The sequence below is a fragment of the Andrena cerasifolii genome, chromosome 9, assembly GCF_050908995.1.
Source record: "Andrena cerasifolii isolate SP2316 chromosome 9, iyAndCera1_principal, whole genome shotgun sequence".
In the NCBI taxonomy this organism is placed as follows: Eukaryota; Metazoa; Arthropoda; class Insecta; order Hymenoptera; family Andrenidae; genus Andrena; species Andrena cerasifolii.
The window spans coordinates 10200777-10228266 of record NC_135126.1 but is presented as its reverse complement, the minus strand read 5'-3'; the positions used below and the strand labels follow the sequence as shown (position 1 = coordinate 10228266).

Sequence of the window (27490 nt, the reverse complement as noted above, 5' to 3'; positions counted from 1 at the left end):
AAACCGACTCCACCACCTACAGTTCAAATTAGCATTCTACGCAATCTCCGAGCACGAGCCACCAACAACCAAAGAAGGTGGATGTGGAAATTTCGCGACAAGTGATAATAAGCACACATAACGAATTCCGTTTTCAAAATCATTCCTCGAGCCTCCATCGAGGCCTACCCCCAAGTGTCCCACTAGATTTCTTCCACCCACGATACCTCACTGTACTCGCTCCAGCCACAACAACGAAACGCTTCAACTTCCCATCCACTTCGACCCCCCGAAACTCCCACCTTCAGCTTGCATTTCTTTTCCGACAGAGGCGAGCTGCCGCGGAAAGTCGGCTCGCGACGATAGGTACCGCGAATACTAGAGACCCGACGATCCCGCTCCGTTCTTGGGCACTTGCCTCGCGGAACTCGGTCCAGGGAGAGCCGCTCGGTAACTCGCGTCTCGCGAGCAGGCGGCGTAATACCGCGCGGTCGGCGAGCGCATCGAGACACGTCGGGTAGCCCGATCAGGGGGAGCGAGGGGAACGAGGGCCCTCGTGGATCGTGCGGCTCCGTCGCCGCTCGGCCCTGCCCGACACCCCCGTTCGCCGTTCGAGCCAGCCGACGCGAGACGAACGGCCGCGACACTCCGCTCGGCCGACAGACGCGTCCGCGACACCGACCAGCGAGGAGGTATCCGTTCTCTCTGCGTTCCACGGGGCTCGTCTCGACGCAGCTCCCGCAAATACAAGCTCCAAAGTCTTTCGTATCGGGGCAACCGCGCGCCGACACGCTCCGACCCGGACCAGTGCAAAGCCGTGCGTCTACCTACCGTCGCGTACCCTAAACACGCTGGATCGCCAGGATCCGCTATCGATCTTCCTCCAGCGGAGATCTATCGTCCGCGAGAGCGTCGCTCCGTTGGCTGCGCGAGCCGTGCGTGAGAAAGTAAACCGGGGGTGTGTGCTCCGCGCTCGAGGATACCGCCTCGCACCGATACGTTTCTTGTGCTCCCCGGTGAAATCCAAGGATACGCCGAAAGTTCTCCTGCTCCTCGTTCTGTCCTGCTGGTTACCCAGGATCGACGCGGAGGAGACTGTGCTCGCAACGTTAAAGTGCCCCGATCGGAGTATTGTACCGGTTTCTGTGCTGGGAAACGTTGGATTTGTTTGTAAAGGAGTGCTACTTCTGCTCCATTGTGTGGTGATCTGTATGGATGATCGTTGGTGGTGAGATGATCAGCAAGTTCACGGTCGTTCGGTGGTTCGCGTGATACCGTCGGATGCTTCACTGTCCGCCGTTCCGAGTGCGCTCGACGTCTATCAGGGATTCCTCGGGAAATCTCCTCGTCCGATGAGTCGCGAGTTTGTCGGAGGTATTACTAGAAACCGCGACACGGTAGAGGATTCTCGTTCGGACCAGGCTCCGGAAAAGTTGTACCAATGAGAGGGCTGGCAAGGTGCGCTCCAGGTGAGAGAAACACGGGGTGGACCCATGGGACGCGTACCTCGGTGGACACCGTTGGAAACAACCGAACACCGGAGAAATTCGATCGATTCTAATCAATCGCCTGTCTCCGTCGACCCCGCGAGAAAGCTATCTCACTGCTCGCGAGTCCGGTCGTCTGTCTAGCGACGCTTCGAGCGGAAGGCACAGCCGAGTGGGATACCATTGGATCGACGGAAGTTGGACGTTCCTTGGGAATGCTTCGTGGATAACGGCCGCAGGGAAAGGTGGATACGAGGCGTTCGACTCGCTGTGCTCCGACGTGATACTTTGATAAAGAAAATAGAAATAGGTGGGAAGAAAGGAGGGAAGGAGAAGCGATAAGAGGATAGTGCCAGTGTGGATGTGGTGTAACGGTGGTGGAAGGTGGTTGTGGACGACAGCAACGAGGGTGCAGGTGTTGTTGTTGCTGCTGTTGTTGTTCTCCCCGGCGTCCTCGTTGTTTGTTATCCAGTCACGGTGAGAGCGTGGTGTGACGGTGCTTGCTCCGTGTCCACGTTGTTACGATGGTTTCCACGTCCTTTGTGACTTTGGTGTTCCTCGTCTGCCTGCAAACGGTTCTACTCTCCACGGTGAGCAACTGCGCGAAGACGATCAGCATGTACTGGAACACCACCAACTCCATGTAAGTGTCCGCTCCGTTCTCGTTCTTCCTCCTTCGTTTCCGTCGGTCGCTGGACGTTCCCTCGGAGTGCGACGGAAAAACGACGCCACGTGGTCGCCGCCACGGCGAACCGGAGATTTTCGCCTACCGTTTCGAGAGCGACGGCGCGCCGACGACGCCGCTGGCACGCGTGCCAAAGCGTTTTGAAGTCGTCGGCGCGGGGAATCGATTTCTCACGGCGTCGTCGCTTTTGAATAACGACCCCTTCCGTGTCTGCTCTCCTCCGTCCGCTTCCGGGCGGGAGCTTTTATCGCGTCGCGTATCCCCCGGCTCGGTTATCGCGTCTGCCAAAATCACAGGCTGCATCGGGACGTCGCGCCCGCGAACGGCCCCCTCGCCAGGGCAGCATCGTTTCGCCGTCGCTGTCGCCCAAATCGCCGGCGATAAAAGTGAAGAAACGGCGATTTCCAGTGGCTAGGGACACGGGAAATTGCGCGCGATACGCGGCACGAGCGATCAATTTCCTGCCGGGAAATGCTCAACACATTGTCCGCCCATCGCGTCCCCGCGAAAGCTGCGCGAAGCATTTGGAACTCGATCCACAAAATGTGAAAGCGAAATTGAAAATTCAGAATTTCACAGGTGTACAAACTCTATTGCTCGGAGCGTACATAGCAACTTTACTGTTCACCGCACAATTTCAGAGCAGATGTCTCGCGTGGCTGTCCAACGATTCGTTCGAATAACCAGAAAGCTACTAAGCGTAGGAAGAAGGGGCGAATATGGGGGGTGACGTTTCTACGAATATTGTCGAGAAAAGCACCACGTGTCGTTATTTTTACCACCCATGTCCCGCCACCGTATTTTCTCACGAAACGCGTAAATTCGACCGCTTAACGAGGGCGTCGTTGTTGTATCTGCGGAAAAAATCTGTAAGCGAACTCTCCTGCCCGTTGCTTCCTGCTCGCAGACAGAGCCGAGCGAGATTGCTGGCGCCCGGCAAACCGAAACGGCACACTCGATTCACCGCACCGCCAATTAAATCCGCATTATGTGGTTAATCTAATTTGTCACGGCATTTTTCTGCTCCCCGAAGCTGGGCTCCGGTTCACGCGCGACTCGCTGGCAAAAAGTCACGCTCGCGTGACCGCTTGTCCCCGCGGCGAAAACTCGCCTGTCATTTACCGACGAAATCGTCCGCTCTGTCGCGAGGAAACCTCGGCAACGTTTCCTCTTCTTTTCCCTGTCTTGAAGCGCGCGGAAGCGTTGCCCTTATACGCGGGCTCGTTAGTCGAGCGATCCCCTCTGCTCGTTACACAGCAATTTGCGTGGTTCGCGACGCTTTTTTCCCGTGGCCCTATTCAGGAGCGCGTAAATCCACACGCCGGTGCGTCGATGTACATACCCCGCGACCAGCGTCAACATTGTAATCGGCTCGATACCCTTTTTCCCCGGACGGCGAAAAACCTGCTCGGCGCAGGTAATTTCCTCGATCGCCCGGCCATTTCTTGCCGATCGTTTTGCCCGATCGCCGCTCCGACGTGTACCCCGCCGGCAGCTAATTCGATCCGCGAAGGAACGCTCGTAAAACGTCGACTTCTGCCCCGACGGCCGAAGGGGAGTCTCGAAGTGGCCGTTGAATCGGCGAAAATCGCGGCGCAGGACCGAACGGAGGGGCGGTCTAGACGTGCCGTATTGTCGAACTTGCACCGTAAAAGAATCTCGTTAAATTACGACACGGGCGTAAAACGAGATTTCAAGGAGCGTCTCGGAAGTTTCGCGTCCAGACGTTGCGGAAAAGTTCCATAAAACAGCTACGAACTCGGCATTCCCCGGGTTACGTGGCGAATGTCTAAACGTTTTAATAACATCGCTGCGTTCGGACTATTTCTTGCATCACGGGCTAGATCTGTTATTGAATGTTGGCCATCGTGTGGTTAGCATGCGAGAAATGTCGGTGCTGGGATTGTGAATTGAATACTAAACTGCTCGTCAGATTCCCTGGTGGCTTTTTCTTCTTCTCTATACCGTCACCCATGCTTTCGTGTCACGATCCTATCGGGGTTATCCGCTTGATAAATAAAATAAGGGAATAGGTGAGTCTTGAGCGCACTGTATCCGGCGTGTATTGTTCGAAGCAGGCCACGCACTACATCAGGCTCTCTCCGCCGTTCGCAGGAGTGTGCGTGCGGGTCGCACAACCGAAAATCCGCGCACCCTATTCTCCTTTCGTATAAGGAACCCCGTCCGACGTGTCTGGCTGACTTTGACGATCGGTTTGAAGTCGCGCATGCATTACTTACAGAGCCCGGGACGGGAGGTGGCCCCCGGTACCGTGGTGTGCGTGCCGTGTACGTGTGAGAATCCATTTCGCCGAGGAGAAGGACGTTGTCAGACGGTCTTCTTCTTCGTGGGACGTACGGAGGGCAGTAAAAAACACGTACCGGGCGCGGAAAAAAAATCGAAAAGGAAGTAACGCGTATATACAGCGAGCGAAAAAGGGGCGAAGAGAAACGGGAGGTGAGGAGCGCTTGGAAACCCCGCTCCTCTCCCGGGGGGTTGTAAATCTCTCACCGCTTATTGGAAAATCCAGATTCGCGTTTGAGAATTGGCTCGTGAAAGAAGAGGACCGGGAGCGAAGGGAAAGAAGGCTGTCAGCGACGCACGAAAACCAGTGGCTCCTTGATTATCATAAATCTGTTTCCGCGAGGTATGTACCTACGTGGAAGGCGTATTCCTCTGAAGCACTAGCGGAGTGACGTTTAGTGCCCCGTTGCGCTTTCGACGGAGGGTGGAATCTCTTTGTAGCCACGGCGAAATGCATTAAGAACGATCGCTATGGTGGTCTGGGCGTGTCGCGTGCCTTTAAATAGCGCAATATTCATGAGAAAACGTCGTGAACGTGGGCCGTGAAGGAAGTTTTGGAATTTCTGATAGGGTGGATGCTATAGCGACGTATCGTCGATCGGCAATTTTGATCAGGGTGTCTCGAAGATTCGAGGCTTTTTTCCGCGAAGGAACGACGGAGATGTGGCTCGAACTGCGCAGCGCCGCTGGAGACTTCAATGCCGGGACAGGAGATCTACCGCGGCAGATTATTGAACTCTCCCGACCACGGCTAGACGATTCTATCGGGTTCAAGAAGGCATGGAGCGAACGGTCCATGGCAATAAGTATTTCTCGTTATACGTACCCTCGCCGTTTTCGTATTCTACTTGTTCGCGGGCATGCGTAACACGCCCTATCGTACTTTTTCCACCCGCCACCTCGTTAATCCTCGCGCGATTCCAACGTGCTGACAAAGTATTAAATTGTACACAATATTTCACGTTATCAGCGCTGATAATATCGATATTTCAGCGCTGGTCGGCTGCATTCGTGCCGATCCAGCGGGCATTTGTGAAACGCGTTTCTGCGTTAAAATATGGTATCTCAGGTTGCCTGCTCTCGACGCTACCAGCGTCCCGATAATGATATTCGTCCTGATTCGGCAAGAAACGATTTTGCATTTCGCAGTGCCGCGCGAATGGGCGAATAATTAACGGCGGATGCCAAGCACGCTTTCCGTGGCGAGAAAGTTATGTATCGATCGCCTTGATCAATGGTCAACGGTGACAAAATTTTTAGCTCTTTTTTTTCCACGGGGGGAAGATAGTTCCTTGTGAAAAACATACTTTTAAGTGGCCAGTGGTCACCGCGTGACATTCGTTTGCCCGTTACTTCTGCCTCGCGTGATCCCGCCACACGTGTCGAGGAACGGGAGACCAATGAGAACTAGTTGACGTTTTACGAGCTATCTTCTGAGAAGTTGGAGAGAACCACCGCGCCGAGACCTTCGCGACTGTCAACTTTAACGCGACTCCAATTATTCCGTCGAGTAAGTCACGTACAACTGTCGAGCATGAGTAAACTTAATGAATGGCAAGTTGGCCGAGCACCAAGCGGTGGCACGTTTTACTCGATTCCCCGATGCGTACGGCTTTCAACCTGTGTCGCCGATCCATCGTGTTCGCGCTCGTCGCGTTATGTATTCCGCCGGGCATATAAGTCCAGCCAGATACCGCTTCTCTGTACAAAGTGCGCGCGGGAATAAATTACAGAATATGCGCGAAAATTATGGATTTAGCGAGTGGAGCGTTAACGATACGACGCTGCCTGAAATTAGACCGCGGCGGGTTGCGCGCCGAAAATCCTTAATTTCCCTCGGTGTGGATTTCGTAAACCGTTACACTTTAACACGGCCCGCGGTACCGTTATTAAATTGCCGGCGTATGCACGTCGCGAAGCTCGTTTTTGAGTACCACCGGAGGTTCCTATTATCCTCCGGTCGGTAGCTCCGTTCCGTGGCGCTTTATAGCTCCGTGTATTAAGGCAGCATCGATTTGCAGCGGCCACAAATCAGTGGTTTCCTCGGGGAAACTAGTACCCTCCGTACCGAACATTGAGAATCCGCTGCCCGATTCAGGGAAATAACCGTCGACGGCCCGCATCGCCGCCGCGTCGAATCACGCGGATACAAAGAAACCTTTCGGTCACGACGAGGGTAGGCGCGCGAAAAATCCTGCGCGGGACCGTGGCCACGATTCTAAATACGGAACGAATCTAATGTCTCGATTGCCGATCGAAGTCCACTTCGCGGAGCTGAGGCCCGTGCGCCGTAAATCTTTTACCTGTGCCTCGCCAACAGATTAGATAGAGAAATTAAAGTGGCCTGCGAGCGTGGAGAGGCGGAAATGAAATGGATAATAATATGCAGGATGGTAGCGCGTTAGAGGAGCGGAGAAATAGTTCCCTCGGACGATGATGAAAGAAGAAATCGTGATTCGAAAGAGGTGTCGTTAAATCTGCCTATCGGACCGATTATGAATGGCGTGAAATCGCGCGCGCGTCCTCCGGGAGGACGTCGGGCGTCGGTTAACGAGCCGCAAATTAATTATTCATCATTAAAGGCTAACGGGCCGTGGTGGCGTCACGTCAGCGAGAAAAACGAGATGCGAGACACCGCGGTGACGTTTACGAGTGCGCGGACAGCGCGTAAATATCTCCATGAACTTGCGGGACGCCTTCTTCCTGTTACCACGTGTTTCGCGTTCCACCGGACCGTCCGGATCAAAGAGAATTTCTCTCCCTCGCCACGGAGACGGCCGGCGAGCGTGTACGTGTCCCGCCTGCGAAAAAAAATACACACGCGCGAAAACGCTGCGAGGACAGCGGCTGGAAAAGCGACGCCGACTGATTTACGAACCTATAAGTACTCCCACTTTCGCGTGATTTAAGTACTTTCAACTAGAAATGTCTGCTTCTTAGCGAGACTCGTTGCGCGCAATTAGGTAACGAAAAAAGCGTCCACTTGGACGTGGACATGCGTGCAGCATCCCATCTCTCAGTTGATTCCTCTGATTGAATTCTATCTACGATATTCTAACTGCCCCCCGATGGATCATAAATTCCACGGTCACTGCACCGATAATAGTGCGACGCGGTTTCGAAGACGAAGGAGCCCCCGTGCACGGAGCACCCTAGATTTCCTCCGTGCCTGGCTGGAACAGGGGAAACCGTCTGGGCGTCGCGCGGCGTGCAATAAATCCCGGCGTTATCAGTATTTAATATCTTCGTTAAAAATCGGCGAGGAGGCCAGAGAAACAAAAGATCATTATTAGCGTAAGCACCGCGTGTACATCATTACTCGGTGTCCCAGGGAACGGCGACCGGTGCTCCTCCCGCTTCCTGCTCCGCCAACAATAAGCTGGAGCCACTCGAGTCACCGCGAGGGAGAAAAAGCGTATATACACGTCGGGGCGTTACGAGCTACGAGGACCGCGTTACGGTTAATTAAGCGCGAAGCGGAGCCGCTACAGGGCCAATAGCACGATCGCCTGGAAACTGGAGACTCAGGCGCGCGCAGGATGCATGCTCCCGAGTGCTCGCGGCGCCTCCGCTCGAAAGGGCCCACGAAATCGTCAGAAAAGTGTCCTCCTCGACCGGCAGCTGTTTCCTGTTACAAAAACTCCCGGGGACAGGGTACCCACCAGGGGTAGCAAACCCCCTGTCACGTTGCGGTCAGGCTTACACACGCGATTACGTGTTCTCGCAGGGGCCTGCGTTACGACATCGTAATCCATAAACCGCGCATCCGTCGGAATTTATGCCCTGCCTAATTCTGGGAGGCTGTTGAAAAGGCAGGAAAGGGGAGGGAAAATTGTTCGAAAGTGAAAAAGGTTTTCTGTGTCGGTTTCGAGGGAGCAGAAGCTAGCTGGGAGAAATTTTCACATGGTTTTTCACCATCGCTATCAGCACGCACGGTAAAGCGTTAAATTTCCCCCCCAATTTCGTGACAAGCATCCACTCGAGCCGTGACCAACACCCCCAAGTGGAATTCATTTTCCTGCTCTATGGAAATTGATATTTGCACAACACGGCCGGAGGATAGGGACACGCCGAGGGGGCGATCGAAGGGGGGCCGAGTCGTACATCAGAATTACTGGGTAATCGGGCATTGTGCGGGGACAGATAGGCCTCGTTGGTGACAGAGCGTAAACGATATTTCAAATTACCCATGCATTCCATTTTTCCCCCGGATCATCCCCCGTGCCAGTGGTTGGCGGGGCGAACCGGGTGTAGCCGGTCGCTCCCATGCGTTTCCGTGTCCCCGCGGGGCAAACGTGGTCGCGGTGAAAATTTTCACGGCTCAGCAGGTGGTGGCGCGTACCACGTGTAACGCACGGCAGGGAAAAAGAAGTGTATCGCTTTGATTGTGGACCGGGCGCAACGGTAATAATCGTTATTGCGCCAATTAATTCTCGCCTACGTGTGTACACTGGGCCGCGCGTTATCCGTGGTCAGCACGCGATTCCATCTCCAGAGGAACGTCATTAATAGCTAGTAGGATATCGCTATACACTTAAAGTAATTGCAGCCTCGAAGGTGTGCGTGCGTTTGTGCACGCGCGGACATTCGTTGCCGTGCGCAGCGTGTGTCTCGTACGGAGGAATAATTTCATTTCCCACGGGAACCCGCGAAGGATCCTCCTCGCGTTGCCCCAATTAGCTCATGATCGACGCTTTCATTTTTTGTCTCCGCCGCGCGGCAACTTCGTTTTCAGGCAACTTCAGCGCATCCGAGGGGCTCCGGCTGTCGGGGTTCCCTCCGTGGTCACAGGGGGTCAATTATCGATCGTAATTGACGGAGTATTACGGGCGGGGATGGAAACGCTCCGCTTTGAAACAACACGGTCCGGCGCGCGTTGGGTAGACCGGGGGCGGTAGTAACACTTTGACTTTTGAATGCGCTTACGCAAACACTATCACAGTTACAACAATAGTTATTTACGAAAATGTTACTTACTTATCTGACATTATTTGAGCCACAACAGTTTCGCTGTATGTCAAGTAATATTTCGGTTATTAATAAAAAATGAGAAACGGAGAAAGTGTTACAACCGTCCCCGATCACTTCTCCTGCTATTATCTACCTCCGCTATCAATTCACGCGAGTAATTGTGCCCCTAATACCGAGTGACCGCTACAGAATGAAAAGCGGTCCCGAGTTGGTGGAAGATCTCGAAACGGAAGACGAATCGAGGGAAGATGAGCGATAAAACCACGAATCGGTCTGCTCGTAGAGGAAAAACCGTCAGCCACGTCAGACCGATCGTTATCGCGTTATCACTGCCCTTTTGTTCCCAGTTTCTATCCGTGACGCGACGGTCGAAAGAAAATCCCGCTGCTCCTCTTATCCGTCTGTCCCCTGGTGTCTCCGGCAACGCGGGGTCGGAAGATCGCGGGGCGCAAGCGATCAGGACAATGTCGATTATCCGCGTCGTCGCACCCGGAAGTGTCGACAGGATAGTCGATGATTTCCGTGGGCACTGCGGACGGTAGAGGCTTGTCGTAGATAGGACACGCGGTGCCCCCGCGTTCCGTCGAGCGAGAGACGCGCGAACTTCGTATAAGTGCACGTTCCGCCTGCGAAGCCGTGGAGGAGATTGCACCTCGAGGTCCTGCGGTGCACACGTTCCGCGAAGGGACGACAGCCAGAGGAGAGAGGAGAGAAGCAGGCGAACACGAACGAGAGAGGAGCTGCCCTCTCGGTCCCTTCCACCGCGTATCCTCGCTCGCTCGTCCTCATTTGTCTCCTCGGTTTTCGAGCCACTGGCCAAAACTCGTGCCTTTCTTTCGCCCTCTTGCTCCCGGAGCCGCTGGCCGGACCCACTCTCCTCCTTCCCACCTCTTTTCATTTTTTCCCCCACCTACCCCCGCGTCCCTCTCGCACCGTCTCCTTTTTTTTTTTCTTTACGCCATCTCGCTTCCAATCCACCGCTCGCTGGGACCCTGAAAGGCCTCGCGGCTCCGTCAGGCCAAAGGAAGGGAACGGGTAGCGAGGCTTTTTCGAATCGAATCCCTCATTGTCGACTCGGTAATTCGAGGAGGATCGAAATAACCCATTATCCCGTAATGAGCGGTGCATTCACGTCCGCGCGCGGCGATGTGCACGGCCAGCGAGAGCCGGCGTGCGTGTGCGTGCGCCGGCTACGTGCGTACACGCTTTAAGCAGCCCCCGTGCACACGCAACGACGCACGCAATCATTGTTACATTTACATCGTCCGCCGATGATGGTCGCGCACGGATGGGCAAACGGTACATTGAGTGCCTCGGAGAGGTCCACCGAATCTTTGGATTTTGGGTTTCGTGGGGTACATCAGGGGGCAAAAGTTCGTCGAAGTGTGTCCGTATCGCTTGGTCTTGATATAGACCATACCTCAAGAAGGTTGGACGAAACTGTTCTTTATGACGAGTAACCTCTTAAATGAGCAGAAATTGGGACATTCACCTTATGCGGAAGATCTTCTTTGGTAACATATGCCACAGTCAGATGAAACATCCATCTACCTTTCCTTCGTCACCCTCATCACCCTAATGCGGAATATTAACTTTACATAGAATTTACACTTGAATTTTCGACCCATATTGTTCAAGCACCCTGTGTATAGGTCTCTGCAGCCGTAAGAACCTGAGGCAATCGACGAACAGGCACCTTTTCCTAGAGTCGCTAATAATACGCGCGATTGATTGTTCTTGCGACCTGCAACCGGAATTTGCGTCAGGCTCTCGTTTGGAAATGTCGAGATCACCCTGAAGACCGACTTCGGATATATATAGAAGTGCTGGCGATAGATTCCCCATACCCGTTGGACTCGATTAATAGTACAACAGGTCGTAGCTAGAGTCTCTTATCAGTCCGTTAAAAGTAGCCACTCTGGTCTATTCATACTCGCTTGGCAGCCTGCTCTTTTTATAGATTTCACGGAAAGGGACTGCATATGGCACAGATACGCGCGAATAGAACGCGATCGATAGTTGGAAACTAAGTAGATAAGTACCTCCAATCTTTGTTGAACTCTAGCCGGTTTACTTTGCCACTTCTGAAGAGATATCTCCGGGATTATTCAAGTCCCTTCCCCACCGTGAATCGCGAGCAACGATAACGGGGACCTTATTAGCCTGATATAAGCAACAAGAAAGCATCGCCCGAAGTGTTCTAGGATCCAGCTACGAGAAGTTTCTGATCCCTCGCCGCCGATCGACCCGAGGAACTTTTAACCAGGAGGGATCGCCTCTCTCTGGCCGAAAGCTCGAGCAGCCGTGTCGAGGGTGGCGTTTCGTGGCCCACATGCCTCGGAATTAATCCAAACCGTGGAACGAAGCGTTCCTTGCCGGCCGTATGTGGAGACGGAAACCGCAGAGAGGAGACCAGGGGTAATTCTCGAAGTGGCTGGAACGCTCGAAAGGTCTTCGAACCTCTCGAGGAGCCTCTTCTCGAGCAAAGCGAGCGAGTTCCTTAACGATACAACCGGCGCCATCTGTGGGGCCGACCGGAAACCGACGGCCCCCCTACTCGTTTTACGACTCTCTCAAGGACCTGGTTGCGCTGAATCCTTGCTCCCGTGCGACTCCCGGCATCGGAGTCCTCGGCACACCTTGGACAAACGGTACGACTTTTGCGGCGAAACGGCCGTCGCGTAATGAAGTAATCATCCCCGTTATCGGGCCTCATTAATCGATCCACCTCGAGCCAGGCAACAGTTACCTCTCAGCCGCAGCGGTGCGTCTCTCTCGCTAATGCCCGAAAGGATCGAGCCTCGATAGTATCTGTCGCACGTTCCGCGGTATTTTCCGCCGTGGAAGATACCGTTGCGCGGGACGGAAAACAGGATTCGAGATTTCCATTGGCGAGGGTCGCGCCCGGTGTCTTGGTACTGTTACTCCTTAACGAACGAGCCCGGGATGGATGCATCCTTGGCGTTGTTCTTTGTTTCTCGGCTTTCCCAGGACACGGGAGCAATTACGTCGGGCTGGTAGGTATCGAACCGTGCTCTTTCGTCCTTTTCTGTTTCTGGGAAACTGTTCGAGTCTCCAAGGGGATTGTCGACGGAGTTTTCGGATAGGTTGACTCGGTTATCGCGATATTTAACAGTCAGGATTAATTTGGAATCAAAAGTTATCAGCAATTCTTGGCACCTCGTAGCGCATCGTTATTTACCACCCCGATGCTGGCATCATTCTGCTCCAGAAACCAGCCAGTGGTTTCCCAGCCGAGTCGTTGGACTTCGCATGCCTCTAATCTCGTCCCGTACGTTCTAATCATCGCGTTAGATTCCATATTCACTTATCTGGCCAGAGACAAAGAAATCTAACAGAGTTATCTCGCGGCGGGCACACAAAACCGGTACACTCGCATTAATGCTTCTTGGATCCGCGCTAATGGCGCGGACCCGGGGCAGCTTGGATTTATACCGACACACCCTAAACTCGGGGAATTTTCCTGCTAATGGATCGGCATGTTGACACGACAGTTCGTTTGTTCACGGTTGGGACAGAGGCTGGAAAGAGGGGACACGTCCTCTTCGGGCGGTTAGAGGCGCCGTGCGCCAAGAGGACGATTATTTGCAAACGGGGACTAATCACGGGGTTTCCATGAGCCCTCCCTATTCTCGTATGAAAACGAGGCAGGAAACAATGGAAATACCTGGCAGGGGAGAGAGGCTGGCCGCGGTGGCTGCCGCTTATCTCCGCGGATTATCTGCCTTGAAATATTTGTTCCTGAAATTTCGGTGAGGTGCGTGTACAAGCGGGCGCCATGTGCTTCCAGCTGGAACAATCTGATCGCGGATCTAAGGAATCTACTAGTGTAATACGATAGGAGGTCTTAAAACAAAGACGTAGAAACCTAGGATACAGCAACATAACACCTGGACCCGGGCTACCTGCTGCTGGGCCCACCGTTTCGTACGGGCTCCTTTTCTACACGCGCAGGTATAGGTATACGTACGCGTCCGGTGCTTCTGGGAACCCCGAAGGAAGTTATTCGCCTCGAGAATAACTCGTATTAATTTATTTGACGTTAACGAACGAGATCGATGCATAAATTGCCTCGGACTGTGAGGAGTCCTTTATAAGTTGAGTGTGTTCGCACGTGAATGGAAGCGGGTCTTCTAAGGACAGCTAGTACGACGCGAAAGAGCGTTTTTGGAACCTGTTCCTCAACTATCCTAATCGAAGATTATTTAGTGAAAGATTACAGTGCATTACAAATGTAAGCTTTCAGGATTTCGTGGATGCGTGCCCCACTAATGGCGCAGAGCCCACGTGGATGACTCTTTTGTGCGAGAAGCGAGGAAAAGGTTGCTCCCGGCGTGGTGGGAGTCGCTCGTTTCGGGAAAGGTTTAACGCAATTCAATGGAGTATAACAAATTCCACGATTCGAAGTCAGAAAAAGGGATCGCCTGGAACGGTCTCTACCTGGGCCTCGGGCTCTCTCCTCGTGTCCGAACCGTTTCTCTCCGAGAGATCCACCTTCATACATATATCTACACGTATATATATATATTTTTTTTAATTTTGGAGTTTCACCCGACAGAAGAGGATTAATGGGTGCTCCGAAGCAACGAAACCGTGACGCAGGGAGGAGAAGAAGGAGAGAGATCGGAGCCTGGCCGGGTATCCTGAAACACCCCATTCCGTCCACCCCAGGTTGCCAGGTTCCTCGAAGCAGGAATGCCATAATCTAGATAACCGAGCATAATAGAATACCTGGACCTGGACTGGTTGCTTTCTACCTCGTTGCACCTTCACCTTTTTTTCTCCCTTCCCTGTGCCAGCTCGTATCTCGTTGTTGCTCCTCTTCGCTGCTCCCTCTCTTCTTACTCTGCCCCTCCTGCTTCTGCTCCTTCTCTTCTTCTTCTTCTTCTTCTCCATCTTCTCCTCTACCACCTCTTTCTTCCTGCTGGCCCTGCTCCCATCTGGCCTGCTGCTGTTGCCGCTGTTGGTCCAGCTTTTCCAAGACGATCCCTCTGTTTCTCGATGTTCCAATGACACGGACGCGAAGGGGCATTCCTCGTGCTAGAGAAGGGACGAGGGAATGCCGAAAGACGAACGAGGAGGAAGGAGCGCAGCATCCCAGCGTGTCCCCCCTAGGTTGTTATATGTCCTGCAGCCAGGACACGTGTTTTCCAGCGGACTCCTGACCACCGAAACAAGGAAAACTCTTGTCGGCACGAGGGGGATAGACCCACCAGAACACGATCGTATCGGATTTCTACGTTGGATCAGAAGCCCAGCTTCTCCGCCCTCCCTATCCTCTCCGTCCTCCTTCCCCCGTGCCGCACATATGTATCCTAGAGGAGAAATTTCGTGAATGTCCTGATGAGAACGGGCCCGGGCACCCAGTCCTCGTTATTTCTTCCCTTGTTAACGGTTCGACGATAATTCAACGTCCACGCCGTGGGATCCAGCCGCTCGGTGGCACGCAGCAACCGAAAACACTCGGATGGACGAAATTACGGTTCGTTGTTCACGTGCTCTCCACTTATCGACGACGATCATTTATAGGAATTAGTACTGGCTTACTTAGATACCTTTAAGGGTGAACTCCAGCACACTTCAGTCCGCACCCTCGCGTACGAATGCAAACCTGAACTTATCAATTACTTAGAGTAATTCTCTAGAACTTATCAAAGAGCGATTCCAAGCCTAAGCCGCTCTGTGGCTGCTGTGAAAGCAGGCTGCCCCTTCGCCATGGGAAGATCTCGGGCATAAAGTTCGGGACAGCGAAAAAATCGCCCCGACACCGCTCGCCTCGCGTCCCGCCATTAACGAGAACCGTTGCCGAACGAGCTGGCATTCACAGAATTTTAATTCCAATCGGCGGAACGAACGATACAGCAGCGGCAGCAGCATTCCGGGATTGTGTCTACAGAGGGAAGGAAGGCGTCGTGCCGCGATCGTTTGCCTTTACGTTTATGTCGCCGTTACGAAATCTCGGTTCCAATTGTCCTTCCAGCCGGCCGATACGGATCGTTGCCCCGCGACTCTTTATCTAGATGGATCTCGACTGCCTTGCCGTACATGAAACCACGAACCTGCCACGGAAGAGGTCAAGCCTCTCTCCTTTCTCGCTCTCGCCACCTCCTCGGTTCCGAGCTCCGTTTCTTCCTGTCGCGACATTATCCGTAGAAAGCGAAGCGGTAATTAAGCATCCTCGTGGATCAGCAGATGGGAGAAGTGGCTCCTCGCTGCGGTTCATAGAAGACCACTCGAACACCGGCCGCTGGACACGGATCAAGGCTCGCGTTACTCGCTTTCCAGTAACGTTTCGAGTGGAAATCGCAGACAGGACGATAAGCGTTCGCGCTGCTGCCCTTCCGGTTATGCTGATAAAGCGAACGTTGAATGGAGCTCGCAAGCGACATTGATATAGGACGTGTGCTGAGACGATCCGGAGGGAAGCTTGCACCTGGGGTCTCATGGGCATCTTCCATGCGAGAAACCTGTTCGTTTTGACTCTAGCGTCGCGCGTATGTCGCGCTGTCCGATTATGAACTCCTTGACGAAGAGGGACTGGTTTCGAGTTGCGGGGAGATTCGGCTCGTAAAGTAGAGAGGCGAATGGCGTCGATGGTCTGCCAGATGGACCGAGGCTCCTGGAGGCTCCTGTTGCCTCGATATTCCGCCGCTTAAATCGCGCGATATTTTATTCCACTGGGGGATTCCGAGGTCCTCGTTAGAATTTAATGGAAGCCTGCTCCTTCGTGTACAACCGAGCGACGCACGGATTTTCCGCATGGAAATGAGGCGTATCGATGATCCTTCATTCGACAAAACGCTCATGAACTGTGCACAGAATTCCATAAGCGCGCGCGCGTGGATACGTGACTCGCGTAATTAAACAGGAAGCTTGGTGCACGCCGCGCACCGGCTCGCCTATATGGGACAGAGCATTTCGAATTTAACGCGTTGTCGTATATTTTCCACGGGCGTACAGTAAAAGTGAGCCCCCGGGCCTTTGTCCGATGCGATTTTAACGGGCGCCGTAATAACAGTTCCATCTGAATAAAATATTCGAGAACGATCGGGCGGCTCTCCTCTATTCGTTACGCGTCCCCGTGCCCCGTTGTTTTCCGTATTACATTACCGTGTCGTTATTTTATTATTCATCCGCGTTGTTATAATCGTAAAATAATATCGGATATTTACGATCGTAATGACGCCGTAACGAGTCATCCTCCATCGTTCCCCGTGCACGGCCACAGCCACGCGGGTTTATTATTCTGCGCGCAGATTCGCGAAATTTATGATTTGCTCGTGGCGTTGTCGTAATATCAAGGATATGCACTTCTTCTTGGGACGCTCTTCCCGTGGAATAATCGATGTAACGAAATATTACAGAGCCAGTGAACCGAGAGGAATGTCAAACGACTCTGACGAATGACCAAGAAAATGTTTCACGGATCCTAGAGTGCGTTGCAGGTGACTGGTTGCGATATCTCTTCGCGCTTTAACGCGACAGTATACAACACTGTTTAAAATAAAATTTTCTAAAAATTCTACCGCGTCGTACAGAGATCCACATTCATCAAGCACTTGGGATTCGCGCGAGGCAACGAAACAGGGGGGGAAGTGAGGCCGATTCACGCCTCGGCATTAATTTCCCCTCGATTTTCTTCATTTAGACGCACAAGCGCGTTAAGGGGTTCCGCTCATGGCGCGACGAGGGAGAGAGAGACAGAGAGAGAGAGCGAGTTACGCTCCCGCGAAGCTGGAACGATTCCCTTCAGGGCGATCGTGGATCGTTATCGCGTGGAAGGGTAGTCTACTCTCTCCTTCCACTGTGCCTGGCAAAAAGCGCAAAAGGAGAGGTCGACTCTCCAGATGCGCGATCATTTGTAATATTTAATTATGGGCGAGACCGCGGGGAAGATTGTCTCGCTACTTTAGACCGAGGGGGGACGCCTTTTTTTGCCGGACGATTTTATTTCTTTCCGTGTTATTTCGATCGCGAGGGGCAGCCAGGCCTAAGAATTGAAAGCATTTTAATTCGAAACTAAGTGGATAGGGATGGGCGCTGAAGATATTAATCCAAAAATATCCTTCCCACTATTAATTTCGAGTGCGCCATTAAACAGGATTACCAGAATAATTTGCTCGCGCAGAAACGAACCGAAAATCACTTTTCGAAGAAATGGACACTAAAAGTTCTTGAAGCGCAAGTGTGCACGCGGCTGTAGCCAACGCGCATCCCCCTTTAACTCGTTGCAAGGAGCAGTGGTGACCCCTTAATTGCTTCGAGCAGCGTATATTCCGATTATTGCGATAGATAACCGATGATGAAGAGCTGGGAAGACTTCAATTTGCGCGGAACGAAGAGAGGATCGCGAGACGTTCCCTCTCGCCGTTCGCACCTCCGACGTCTTCGACGCTGAACCCCCAATTCGAGGTGATAAAAACGTATTGATCAGGCGAAACTGGATACCGTATCTGTAACGGCGACGACGACAGCCCAGAGTGTTGGAAAGCTCGCGATCGAGGCACGGAGCAGTCCATAATGCCGGGCAAATTGTCGGGTTAGCTCGGCGCAGAACGCGAGCCGGCGTCATTTCCAAGCGGCATTCTTCTAAAATTATCGATAACTTATCGCCGATTGGCCGTAATTCCCCGGCATACGTGGACGCGGGTCGCCGGACGAAAAATCTCTGCCTCTCACGCTTTTTTCACCCCTTCACCCAGCGCGTCTTCGATGCACGATCGAACATAGTTGCAATTTGTGATCCGTCTCTACCCCGAGGTACGTGAAGTTTCTCACAGTCACCTGGTCAGCCTTCTTATTAAACGATCCCAGAACGCGTGCGAAGATAATGGAAAGTGATGAGGTTCCTGCAATTTTATACACCTCCCTGCAGACCTCTACGATCTCTCTCCATGGCCACTCGATTTACCCAAAACTCAAAGAAGTATCCTAACCAATACATCTCCAAGGTGTTCAACAACGAGCGTTCCCGTTCTCCAACAACCTAAAGAACACTTTCCCATAATGATCGTTCTACGTCAAGCGGCGAATTCCCTTCAGCTTCCCTGTTCATCGATCCCTCGTCAAACAATCACTCCCAAGACGCTGGTGGAGAAGCAAAAATATTGTGTTAGCGACGGTGACACGCGCGTCGCGCGTCCCAAGCGACGGCACGCTAGCCTAATGCGATTCTGATGTACGAGTGCAGAAGTGGTTTCCGCAAAAGGGAGGAGGATACGCGGGTCGCTCGTTCGCAAAAAGGCCTGGAGGAACGTGTACATACAGACAGAGGCAGGCCGGAAGTGCTGAAAATCGTTTTCCCGCGCTGCGACTCGCGCTGCGTCCCGCCACCGGCGCGCGACCCTCGAGCGACTGGTTCTCGAGTGTCGCGTTTGTCATCCACTCGCGCGTCTATCCTTTTCGCGAAGACCGCCGTGCCACGGTCGAGGAAGGATAAAGACGGATCCTCTCGTCGAAGACGCCGCTGTGTTTACATCCGTCCCGGAGACCCTCCCCAGGGGATTTTCGTGCAGCTGAAGTGCTCGCTAAACGACTCGCTACGTAGCCGCGTCTTCTGAATGGCCGAGCGACCCCGAGCGGCCAGGGATTTGCCGCGTTCCCTTCAATGAAGGCTGAAACTCGGCCACAGGCGGCTGGATACAATGCTCGGAACCGTGGGCACCTCGACTCTCGCTTTTTCGTGCGGCTTAGCGGCGACGGTGCGTGGCACCACGGGGCCGAATAACGCCGGGCAAAAGCGTGGTGCTCGAGCGCAGTGCAAACAGGACGCATTGAGATGTTGCGGTCCACTCGGTGGATGGCAAACATACCTTGCTCTCGGTCACTGTCTCGAGATGACGTACAAACGCGCCGATCAAGTGCGTGGAAAGGTAGGCGACATCTTCTCGATGAGCCTCGAGACTGTTGGGAGGAAATCGTTTCGGTGGTGTGTTCAGATTTCACGTAGCTTCATATTCAACTCGCAGGTATAGCGAAGCATAATTCTAGGCAGTACTTAATTGAAGATTAGTGTAAGTAGTGCAACAAGAAATCGATGACAGCTGGGTTATTTCCTCTCGCATTCCGCCTTGTCATTAATTTCCCTCCCCAATTTAGCCATCGATCATTCCAACTTTTACTCCACCCATTGCACGTTCTCTGTCGTTCTTTTGTTCGCGGTGATCTAACCCGAGGCGGTGAGAAGCTACCAGGCGATACGACGCTCCCTTGCCCAGCGCCCGATGAAATTTCCTCCTGGCGACGCGTTTTCCTTAGAATTTCTTAAAACACATAGCTGCACACTATGTAACCCGCACCGTATGATCAGCCGAAATATTCATGAATATATTTGGTATATTACATGGATCCCGAAATGCGAAAGATGTTATTACTGGGACCAGGGCGTTCTCCGAACGTAAGGCCAAGAATGGAGATCGGTCGGGGACGGTGTTTCGAGGGCGAGCCTCGTGTACAGAGAAGAAAATGTGCCACGTAATGCGCCGCGGGGCCGAAACGAGGATGACCAGAGCCGTGGCGACGCGGCGCGGAGAGGGAAAGGACGGGGAAGAAGGAAGGCAGAGGGCAGATGCAAGCAAGAGTCGAGAAAAAGAAGCAGCTGCACCCTGCGCACCGTACTATCCTCTCGACTTGCGTTCTGATTCTCTATGCCTTCTGCGCCTCCCACCCTCTCTGGCCGCAGCCTTCGTCTCGCCTCTTTTCACGAAAAGGGAACGATATGCGTTACGAAATGTCCCTGCGCGTGAGTTTTGCCCGTCGCCAAACCGCTTTCTTCTCCGGTCTTTGTGGCCACGCCGAACCGCGCCGGTGTTTGACCAACCGCGTGAAATCGGTAGCGCTGGAAACATACTCCGAATTTCTGCACTCGCGTAGGTACATACTGTATGTACAGAGGCGTACCTAGGGTGGGGCAAGTGGGGCTCGTGCCCTGGGCGCTAATGCCGGCGCGCAAAAAAAAACGAAAGAAATAGTGTCTCTTGAATAACGAGTGACCCAAAAAATAAAATCTTTTTGGTCCCACGATTTTGGAAATGAATTTTATGCGAAACGATACCTTATGATGAGACATCAATCACACGAACGATACCTCATGATGAGACATCAATCACGTGAAATTTTCAAGTTGGTGTGACAATTAGTTTCTGAGATATCGGAGATCAAAGAAGTGAAAATTCGTTAACGCGTCAGCCCATACGCTTCGATATACGGACTTTTATGTCAGTCCGATAATTTAAACAGTTATTTACAGGGGTTTTGCTGACTGCTAACAACGAATTTGAACGTATGCTTCGCATGTCTCTAGAGAATCTTAAAAAAACTTGCACTTTTCGGGTTCATTTGCTTCCAACTTTCGTCTTTTCCGCCCATCAGCTCCACTTTCTTTAAAAGGATTATCTAAATTCTATATAAAATGTGTGTTTTGTGTGATGAACACTTTTAACGACGAAGTGGAACAGAAAATATGGAATTGGAAGGATATGCAGAAGGGGAGGAGGGTGGTGGTGAGGGAGGCGCAAATTCTACGCTTGCCCTAGGCACTGTTTACACTAAATACGCCACTTGTACATACATAATATAATATACCTTCCAGACGTGTTTCGTGACAAAGGTACGTTCCGCGTGGGCCACCTTCGTTACCCAGATCTCATATTTTTAACTCACTCAAGCGTGAAGAATGGGTTACTTTCCATTTTCAGGGAATGGAATAAAAACTTCGCAGCTCCTGATTCGATCGGTTTCCTGCAGTAGAAATAGGTACGAGTAACATCGAACGAGGAATGAGTGCGTCTAGCTCTCGATTCTATATGGTTCGACGTATGCTGGGAAATTCTCTTTTTACAAAAGCGCACCCTATGCGCGAAGGATCTCGAAATTGCGCGTCCGCCTGGCGCACTTTGATAAGGATATCTTGGATCCGTAATCTCACGGGCTCGAGGGTTATACTATATTTCTTGTCAAACGTTATCAAATACGCCGAAGGATAACTGACTTCTGAGAAGGAACAATCTGCCGATGCACGATAAGCTTGTTAGTCTCTCTCTCGAGCGATGTTCCCTCCCGATGTTCCCCTCCGCGGCTCCCCATCAAGCTACACTGAATCATAACTGACACGCCGAATTAAAAGCAAAGTCCTCTTTTCTCCTCCACCCTTCGCCCTCCATCGTCGGCGCTCGCTCGCCCGTTCGTTCGTCGCGCGGTAATTACGAACACGGTGTTTATTAAAAGGTGTTGCAATAAAGTTAAATTAACCTGTCTTCGTCGATGGACGCTGGGCGTTTGCGAGCGCGTATCGGGTTCGTTAAACATTTGCATTCGTCATCGGTGCTGCGACGCGTCCGCTCTGAATTTTAGAAACACGCGATATCGAGTTACGCTCGTTACGGCGCTACGTAACGCGTGGTCTTGATTAACTTGTCGCCGGTTGGCATGTAAACGACGCGGCGGCGGCGGCGGCAAAGTATAACAGCTTGACGAGTTTAACGTCACGGAGGAAACTCCGCCGACTGAATAATACGAGGCGGTGCGCGCTGGCCTTCTTGACGCTTCATCGATCGCGCGTTTTGGGGCAGCTTCTACAGTGGCTCGCGATAACGGATCTCGCGGAACTCCGAAAATGTTAACATTGCCCTTCGATGAGTTCCCATTCGCCCTCCGTAATCATCAGTTAGAAAACACTGATGGCGTGTCTGTAGGGGGTGCCAGGACCACGCGCGCTTAATTAGCGCGACTCCGTTTCCGAGACCGTCGGAAATTACGCGTTTCGCGTGCACACCGCAAGAAAAATAGAGGATCGCGGGTCCAGCGAAGGAGTAGGCGAAGAGGTGGAGGGAGCGAAAGGAGAGGAGGGCGAAAAGAAAGTGAGAGGGAGAGGAGAGTGGCGGAGAGCACCGGTTATCGAAGGTTCAATCTTCGGGCCATGGGGCCGGTCACTATATGGGGATTCTGGGGATACGGGGGAGGTAATCGATTACCATGGGACCGATCTTTCTCCTCCCCCTTCTCCGTCACTCTCCCTCCCCTCTCTCTCTCTCTCTTTCTCTCTCTCTGTCTCTTCTTTTTCTCCCTCGCCTTCGTTCTTTTTGCTTTTCTTCAACTGCGCCCCCTCCTCGACTCTGCCACCCACCCCCCTCTCCGAGGTCTCGGGCCGACGCCAAAATTTATACCTGGCGGCTGCTACGGAGATGCACCCTCGTCTGAATGGAGGCAGGGCATTCAACGGCGCCGCGAACTGTGAAACGAAAAATATATGGTTTCCAAAAGAACAGCCGTAGGTCGATCCACGGATGCGGAGGGGAAGCGACGCCGTGCACGCGAGAGAAAGGAATCGAATCGTCGGCCGGAGAGAGAATGAAAGAAGGTGCGGAGAGAGAATAAGAGGCGAGAAAGACCACGGTCCTGGAGAGCCTCGCGCGAGAGTCCCCGAACAGCAGAAACGGATTCCTCGGATTTTCGAGACCGGGCAAGATTGATGCCGAAGAGCGGCCCCAGGATGTCTGTAACCGTGGACGGTATTGTCGACAGACAGTTGGACGTCTAATGACGAACGATGGGGGCCCGTTGTCGTTCGAGGGGCCCCGACCCACTGTGCTATATCGGTGATCTCCGGACCACAGGATCCGGAAAAGTATCGACGGTCGGATCGAAGTCGACGGCTGTTCATTATTTTTTCATGCGATGTTGACTTCGCCGGGACGACAGTGTGCATAATTAATATGTGACACGCGATGGTCCACGAAGCCTGACAGTAATTGAAGGAGAGGGTTGAACGACCCCGTTGCGGGATACAGGAGAATATCATCGTCGACGCGTAAGAGTGAATTTTAATAATAGGAAGGTTTGGGGTAAGAACTGAGAGGGAAAGGTAGGTACAGTGTTACCAACCCTACGGATTTTTGCGTAGATCTACGGATTTTTTACTTCATCTACGGATCTACGGATTGTAAACTGAAATCTACGGATTTTTTACCTCAAATTATTTAATACTATTAATATGTATAATTTTAAAACTAAGGTAATTTGACGTTGATAAAACAAAATATTCTGATTCTGATTAAAGAAATCATTTACTGTTTAATTTGACCCATTGATTTTACGATCCAAACCGTCGATTTACTGCGGGTAGCTAAATTCCACTTCACTACAAGAGCTTTTCATCACACTTAATCGAGTACAATTAGCAAAATTGATTTCAGAATCTTTGCATATGAGCTTTTTTAATTCCTTTTCTTGAATTTACGTCGAGACGAAAGGCTTTGGCGAAAACGACTTTCAGGGAAACATTATCTTTGGGAAAAGCTCTTGTACTGAAGTGGAATTAGTAAAAGTGGATTTCACAACTTTTGCACGTGAACTTTTTTCGTAATTTGTGATTTTTCGTGGTGACAATAATTTTTTTGAGGATGTTAGGGGAGGGTCGAGATATAATATTTCTAGAAAGGATTTGGGAAAGGACGGTTCGCATGAGCAAGGGAATTAGCTTCCATCATACATGTAATAATTAACACTTATGAAGAAAATCCGTAGATCAACGGATTTTTCAAAGGGGGATCTACGGAATTTTACGGAAAGTTTTACTCTTCTCTATGGATTTTCAAAAATCTGAGTTGGCAACACTGGGTAGGTATGTTGATTTGCTGAGACTACGAGTCGATATCGGTGTACACGGGTCCCCCCACAGAAAATTCCTCATTAAATTGGGACGCGGTAGCCCACGCTGTGAAACTTGCTTCGGAGCAGAAGCTTACAGGCCCGAGAACGATCCCGAATGATCATTACCGTCTCTAATCCCCCATTCATAGACGTTAAACTGTTACGTCGCGCCGCGGATGGCTGCACGGGCCCCGAGTGCCCGCGGCCCGAAAACACTCGGCCAGAAAGGAAGCCCCGAAGCGACAAAGTACCCCGCAAACTATTAACCCTCTGTCCGACAATGGCAGGCAAACAAAACGCTGCACTTCTGTCCGCAATAATTTTTTATCCCTTGTATCTCGGGCACAATGGGAGAGGACCTTTCCCGAGCTAGATATCCAGATGAAGCGTGGAGCGTGACGGCGCTGCGTGTCCCGTGGCACCCTAACCCGGAGTAGATGTACATACACTCACAATCAAGTGGGCCATTATTTGCCGAAAGCTCGACGGGGCCGCTTGCCACGGGACGGAGGGGAAAAATCGTGGAAGATAAAAGAGGGATGCTCGAAAGACATCAGCAGGTATATCTAGACGCCTGGCTTGTGGATCCCGGAGAGGTATCTCTTCAGGTCGACGCGCGGTATCTCTCTCTCCTCAGGTATACGTGACCTTCCTCCGCGCGGGTCCTTGAAGCGCTGAAGAGCAAAGGAAGCCGATGTTGCCCGCTGGTGTCGGACAAAGGCGAAGCGATATCGTGGCTTGTGCAAGCGCGCGCGAGCAAAGTCTCCTCCGCCACGTACGCACCGTTAGGCCCCATTTGTCTAGAACATCGGGATTTATGCCGAGGCTACTCCGCCCTTGGGCCTTCGAGAGTTCCACCGATTTACTTTTATGGCCCCGCACCACGGCCAGCCGACCGGAGAAAGTCTCTTGCTCCTTGCGCAAGGGAAAACGTTACACGGGGAACACGAGGGAATCGACGCTGGGATGAGTTGTGAAACGCGAGGAAGCGGAGGTGACGCGTACGTGCAACTGTACCACGGCCATCTTCCTCTTATTCCGCGTTCAGGGACCCTGATTCACCGATGTGGATCGCCGAGTAGGATTACGCGCAGGCTGGGAACCATTCGTGGCTTGCAACTAGGAACTGCAAAAGTGCGTTCGGTTCCTTGCTTTGCTTTCTCTGCTACCATTCGTTTCAAGCTCCCTCGACACAATTAAGTCCTTCACTTTCTCAATGACATATTTCTCATTTCCCCCTGACACTAAGCTCCCAATGAGCTTTCTCACTGTCCCGTCCACTGGGTCTATCGAAGTCTTCTAGACCTCAAGATAAATACGCATCGTCGTACCTCGAACAAAGACGAATACCTCGGAGCGCGCAGACGGAATTCCTGCACCGTTGGTCTCCATTCGTCTATAACGACCGGGATTCATACGGGAAGGTAACTCCGCCCTCTGAACCCCAGGCTGCAGGCCCGGCTATTCACATTTCGAGCTTAAGTGTCCGTGCTCGCGACGGGGAAAAGGAGAGAAGACGGTTCCTCAAGGTTGATTTCCACGCCACTTGTTCCTCTCGGTATTGGCGCGCGGACATTTTCCTCCGCCGCGTTCCTGGGCCAAACGGGGCCCTGTACCTCCCTCCCTGGAAGGCCACCCGATTATCCAGGGGCCCTTTGTCCCGAAAGGACGCCGCACGTGGTGCGCGCGGCGACCCAGGTATAACCCTGGGTCCTCTGTCGCGGGGACCGCGAGGAGTCACGTGCGGAAAGCAGCAAAGGTAAAAGTCGTCGGAGGTCCTCCGGCCTGTTTCAACGAGGACTAAAGTCTCGGAGCTGTTTACCCGACTGCTTAGCACGTCGTAAAGGGATGACGAGTCTATTTCCGTGAAACGACCGGCGAGAGGACACTGGCGACGGAGGAAGGAGGGAGGGCTCGATGTATGTGCAGAGGACTTGTCGAAGAAATCTTCGAGATGTTGACAAAGTAGAGTGGGAGGGCGAGAGGGTGATAAAGAGGCGGCAGGGGAGGACGGAGGAAGGGGGGGGGGGGAAGTTATCTGCCGCGTGAAGAGGATCTGGCGTGGCCAAGTGTAAACGATAATGACGACTTCCTGATTCGGCGCTCGTTTCAACGACCGGCAAGAAGAATTCGTGTACGAACCCGCTCGAGCACATGCCGTTCGCATACGGCCTGTTTGTTTAGACGCAGGACCGTGTGCGAGGGAGCGCGGGCACACAGCGGACCAGAAACGCGTAGCTCAAGTCCCATCGTCGGGCGCTCATGGGAATGCTCCGCGAGCACGGTTACGAAGTTTAATGCTCGCCTGGGTCTCGATAATGGCGACCCGGAATGTTATCGCGTTAAGTGGATACGTCGAACGCCGGGGAATCGAGGATAATAAATAGCTTGCTGTACCCTAGATCGTAGGGGATCGGAGCGCCTCGGAATTTCGTAAATATCGCAGCACCGAAGACGTCCTGTTACACCGATCCGTAAACATTCCGTTTTCGTGGAAGCCCGAGTCCTTAAAGGGAACTTTTTGCCGACGCACAGCCGATAATCCTCATCGCACCACGAGACTAGCACTTCTGCTACAAAACGTAAACTACGAAAAAACATAAATTCCTGTAGAGTTCGGGACGTTGGAAAGCCCGAGGACTCGCGGGCAGCCAGTGAACGTGGCTCGTCAGCAGAGAGACTCGATTCCTCGTTGATCCAGCAGTTCCTCAGACGCTTGAACAGGGACGCGTGGTCTCGTCGCAGATTTCTCACCGATGGCGTGCCGAAGGGAGGAGGAGGCGGATGAGGAGGAGGATGCACCGCCTCTCCATGGCGGACGGACGCGGCAAAGGAAGGGTCGGGGCTGGGTGATTTTCCGCGAGTCACGCGAATTCGTGACTGAATCCCGAGAATCTGCCGGCGATGTGTCACGCTGGTGTGAAACGTCACGGCACTAGGAAGTGACCCCGAACTGTCGCTGGGCCCCCTTGTGCGCGCGTACCTGTGCACGACAATGTCCATAAACAATGGGAGCTATCTCGGGGATATCAACACGATGGCCGGCCGCGGATCTGACCCAGGAACGGGGCCCTGACCCCGAGCGTGCACCGGGACACGGATTATCTTCCATATCGGCCGGGGGACAGAAATGTCTCAATGCGCAATGCGGATCTTTGTCGAAGGTGTGCGAATACTGTGTACCGGCGTTCTGTCTCTGTCAAGGAAGTCCCCTGTCCGACGCGCGTGGGACCGCTTCGAGACAGATTAATTATAAGGATTATGGAACCGCGGCTGGAGATAACGCGTGATTGATGTCGGTACGCTGGACCGTTTTGTTAAGACAATGCAGCGCAACAATGGAGACGGATGCAGCGTTTGATGCATAGGCCGCTCGTTTTCGAGCGTGCAATGG

General features: G+C 52.6%; 2 protein-coding genes across 2 annotated transcripts in view; one reads left to right on the top strand and one right to left on the bottom strand.

Annotated features, from left to right (window-relative positions):
* LOC143373398 (uncharacterized) overlaps positions 1-27490 on the bottom strand; it is a 163943-nt gene that overhangs the window by 115339 nt on the left and 21114 nt on the right. The window lies entirely within an intron of this gene.
* Ephrin (ephrin) overlaps positions 491-27490 on the top strand; it is a 52757-nt gene continuing 25757 nt past the window's right edge. The window contains exon 1 of the mRNA XM_076820621.1: positions 491-2109. Within this exon, the coding sequence (XP_076676736.1) occupies positions 1991-2109 (119 nt within the window). The 5' untranslated portion in view covers positions 491-1990. The remainder of the gene's footprint in view (positions 2110-27490) is intronic.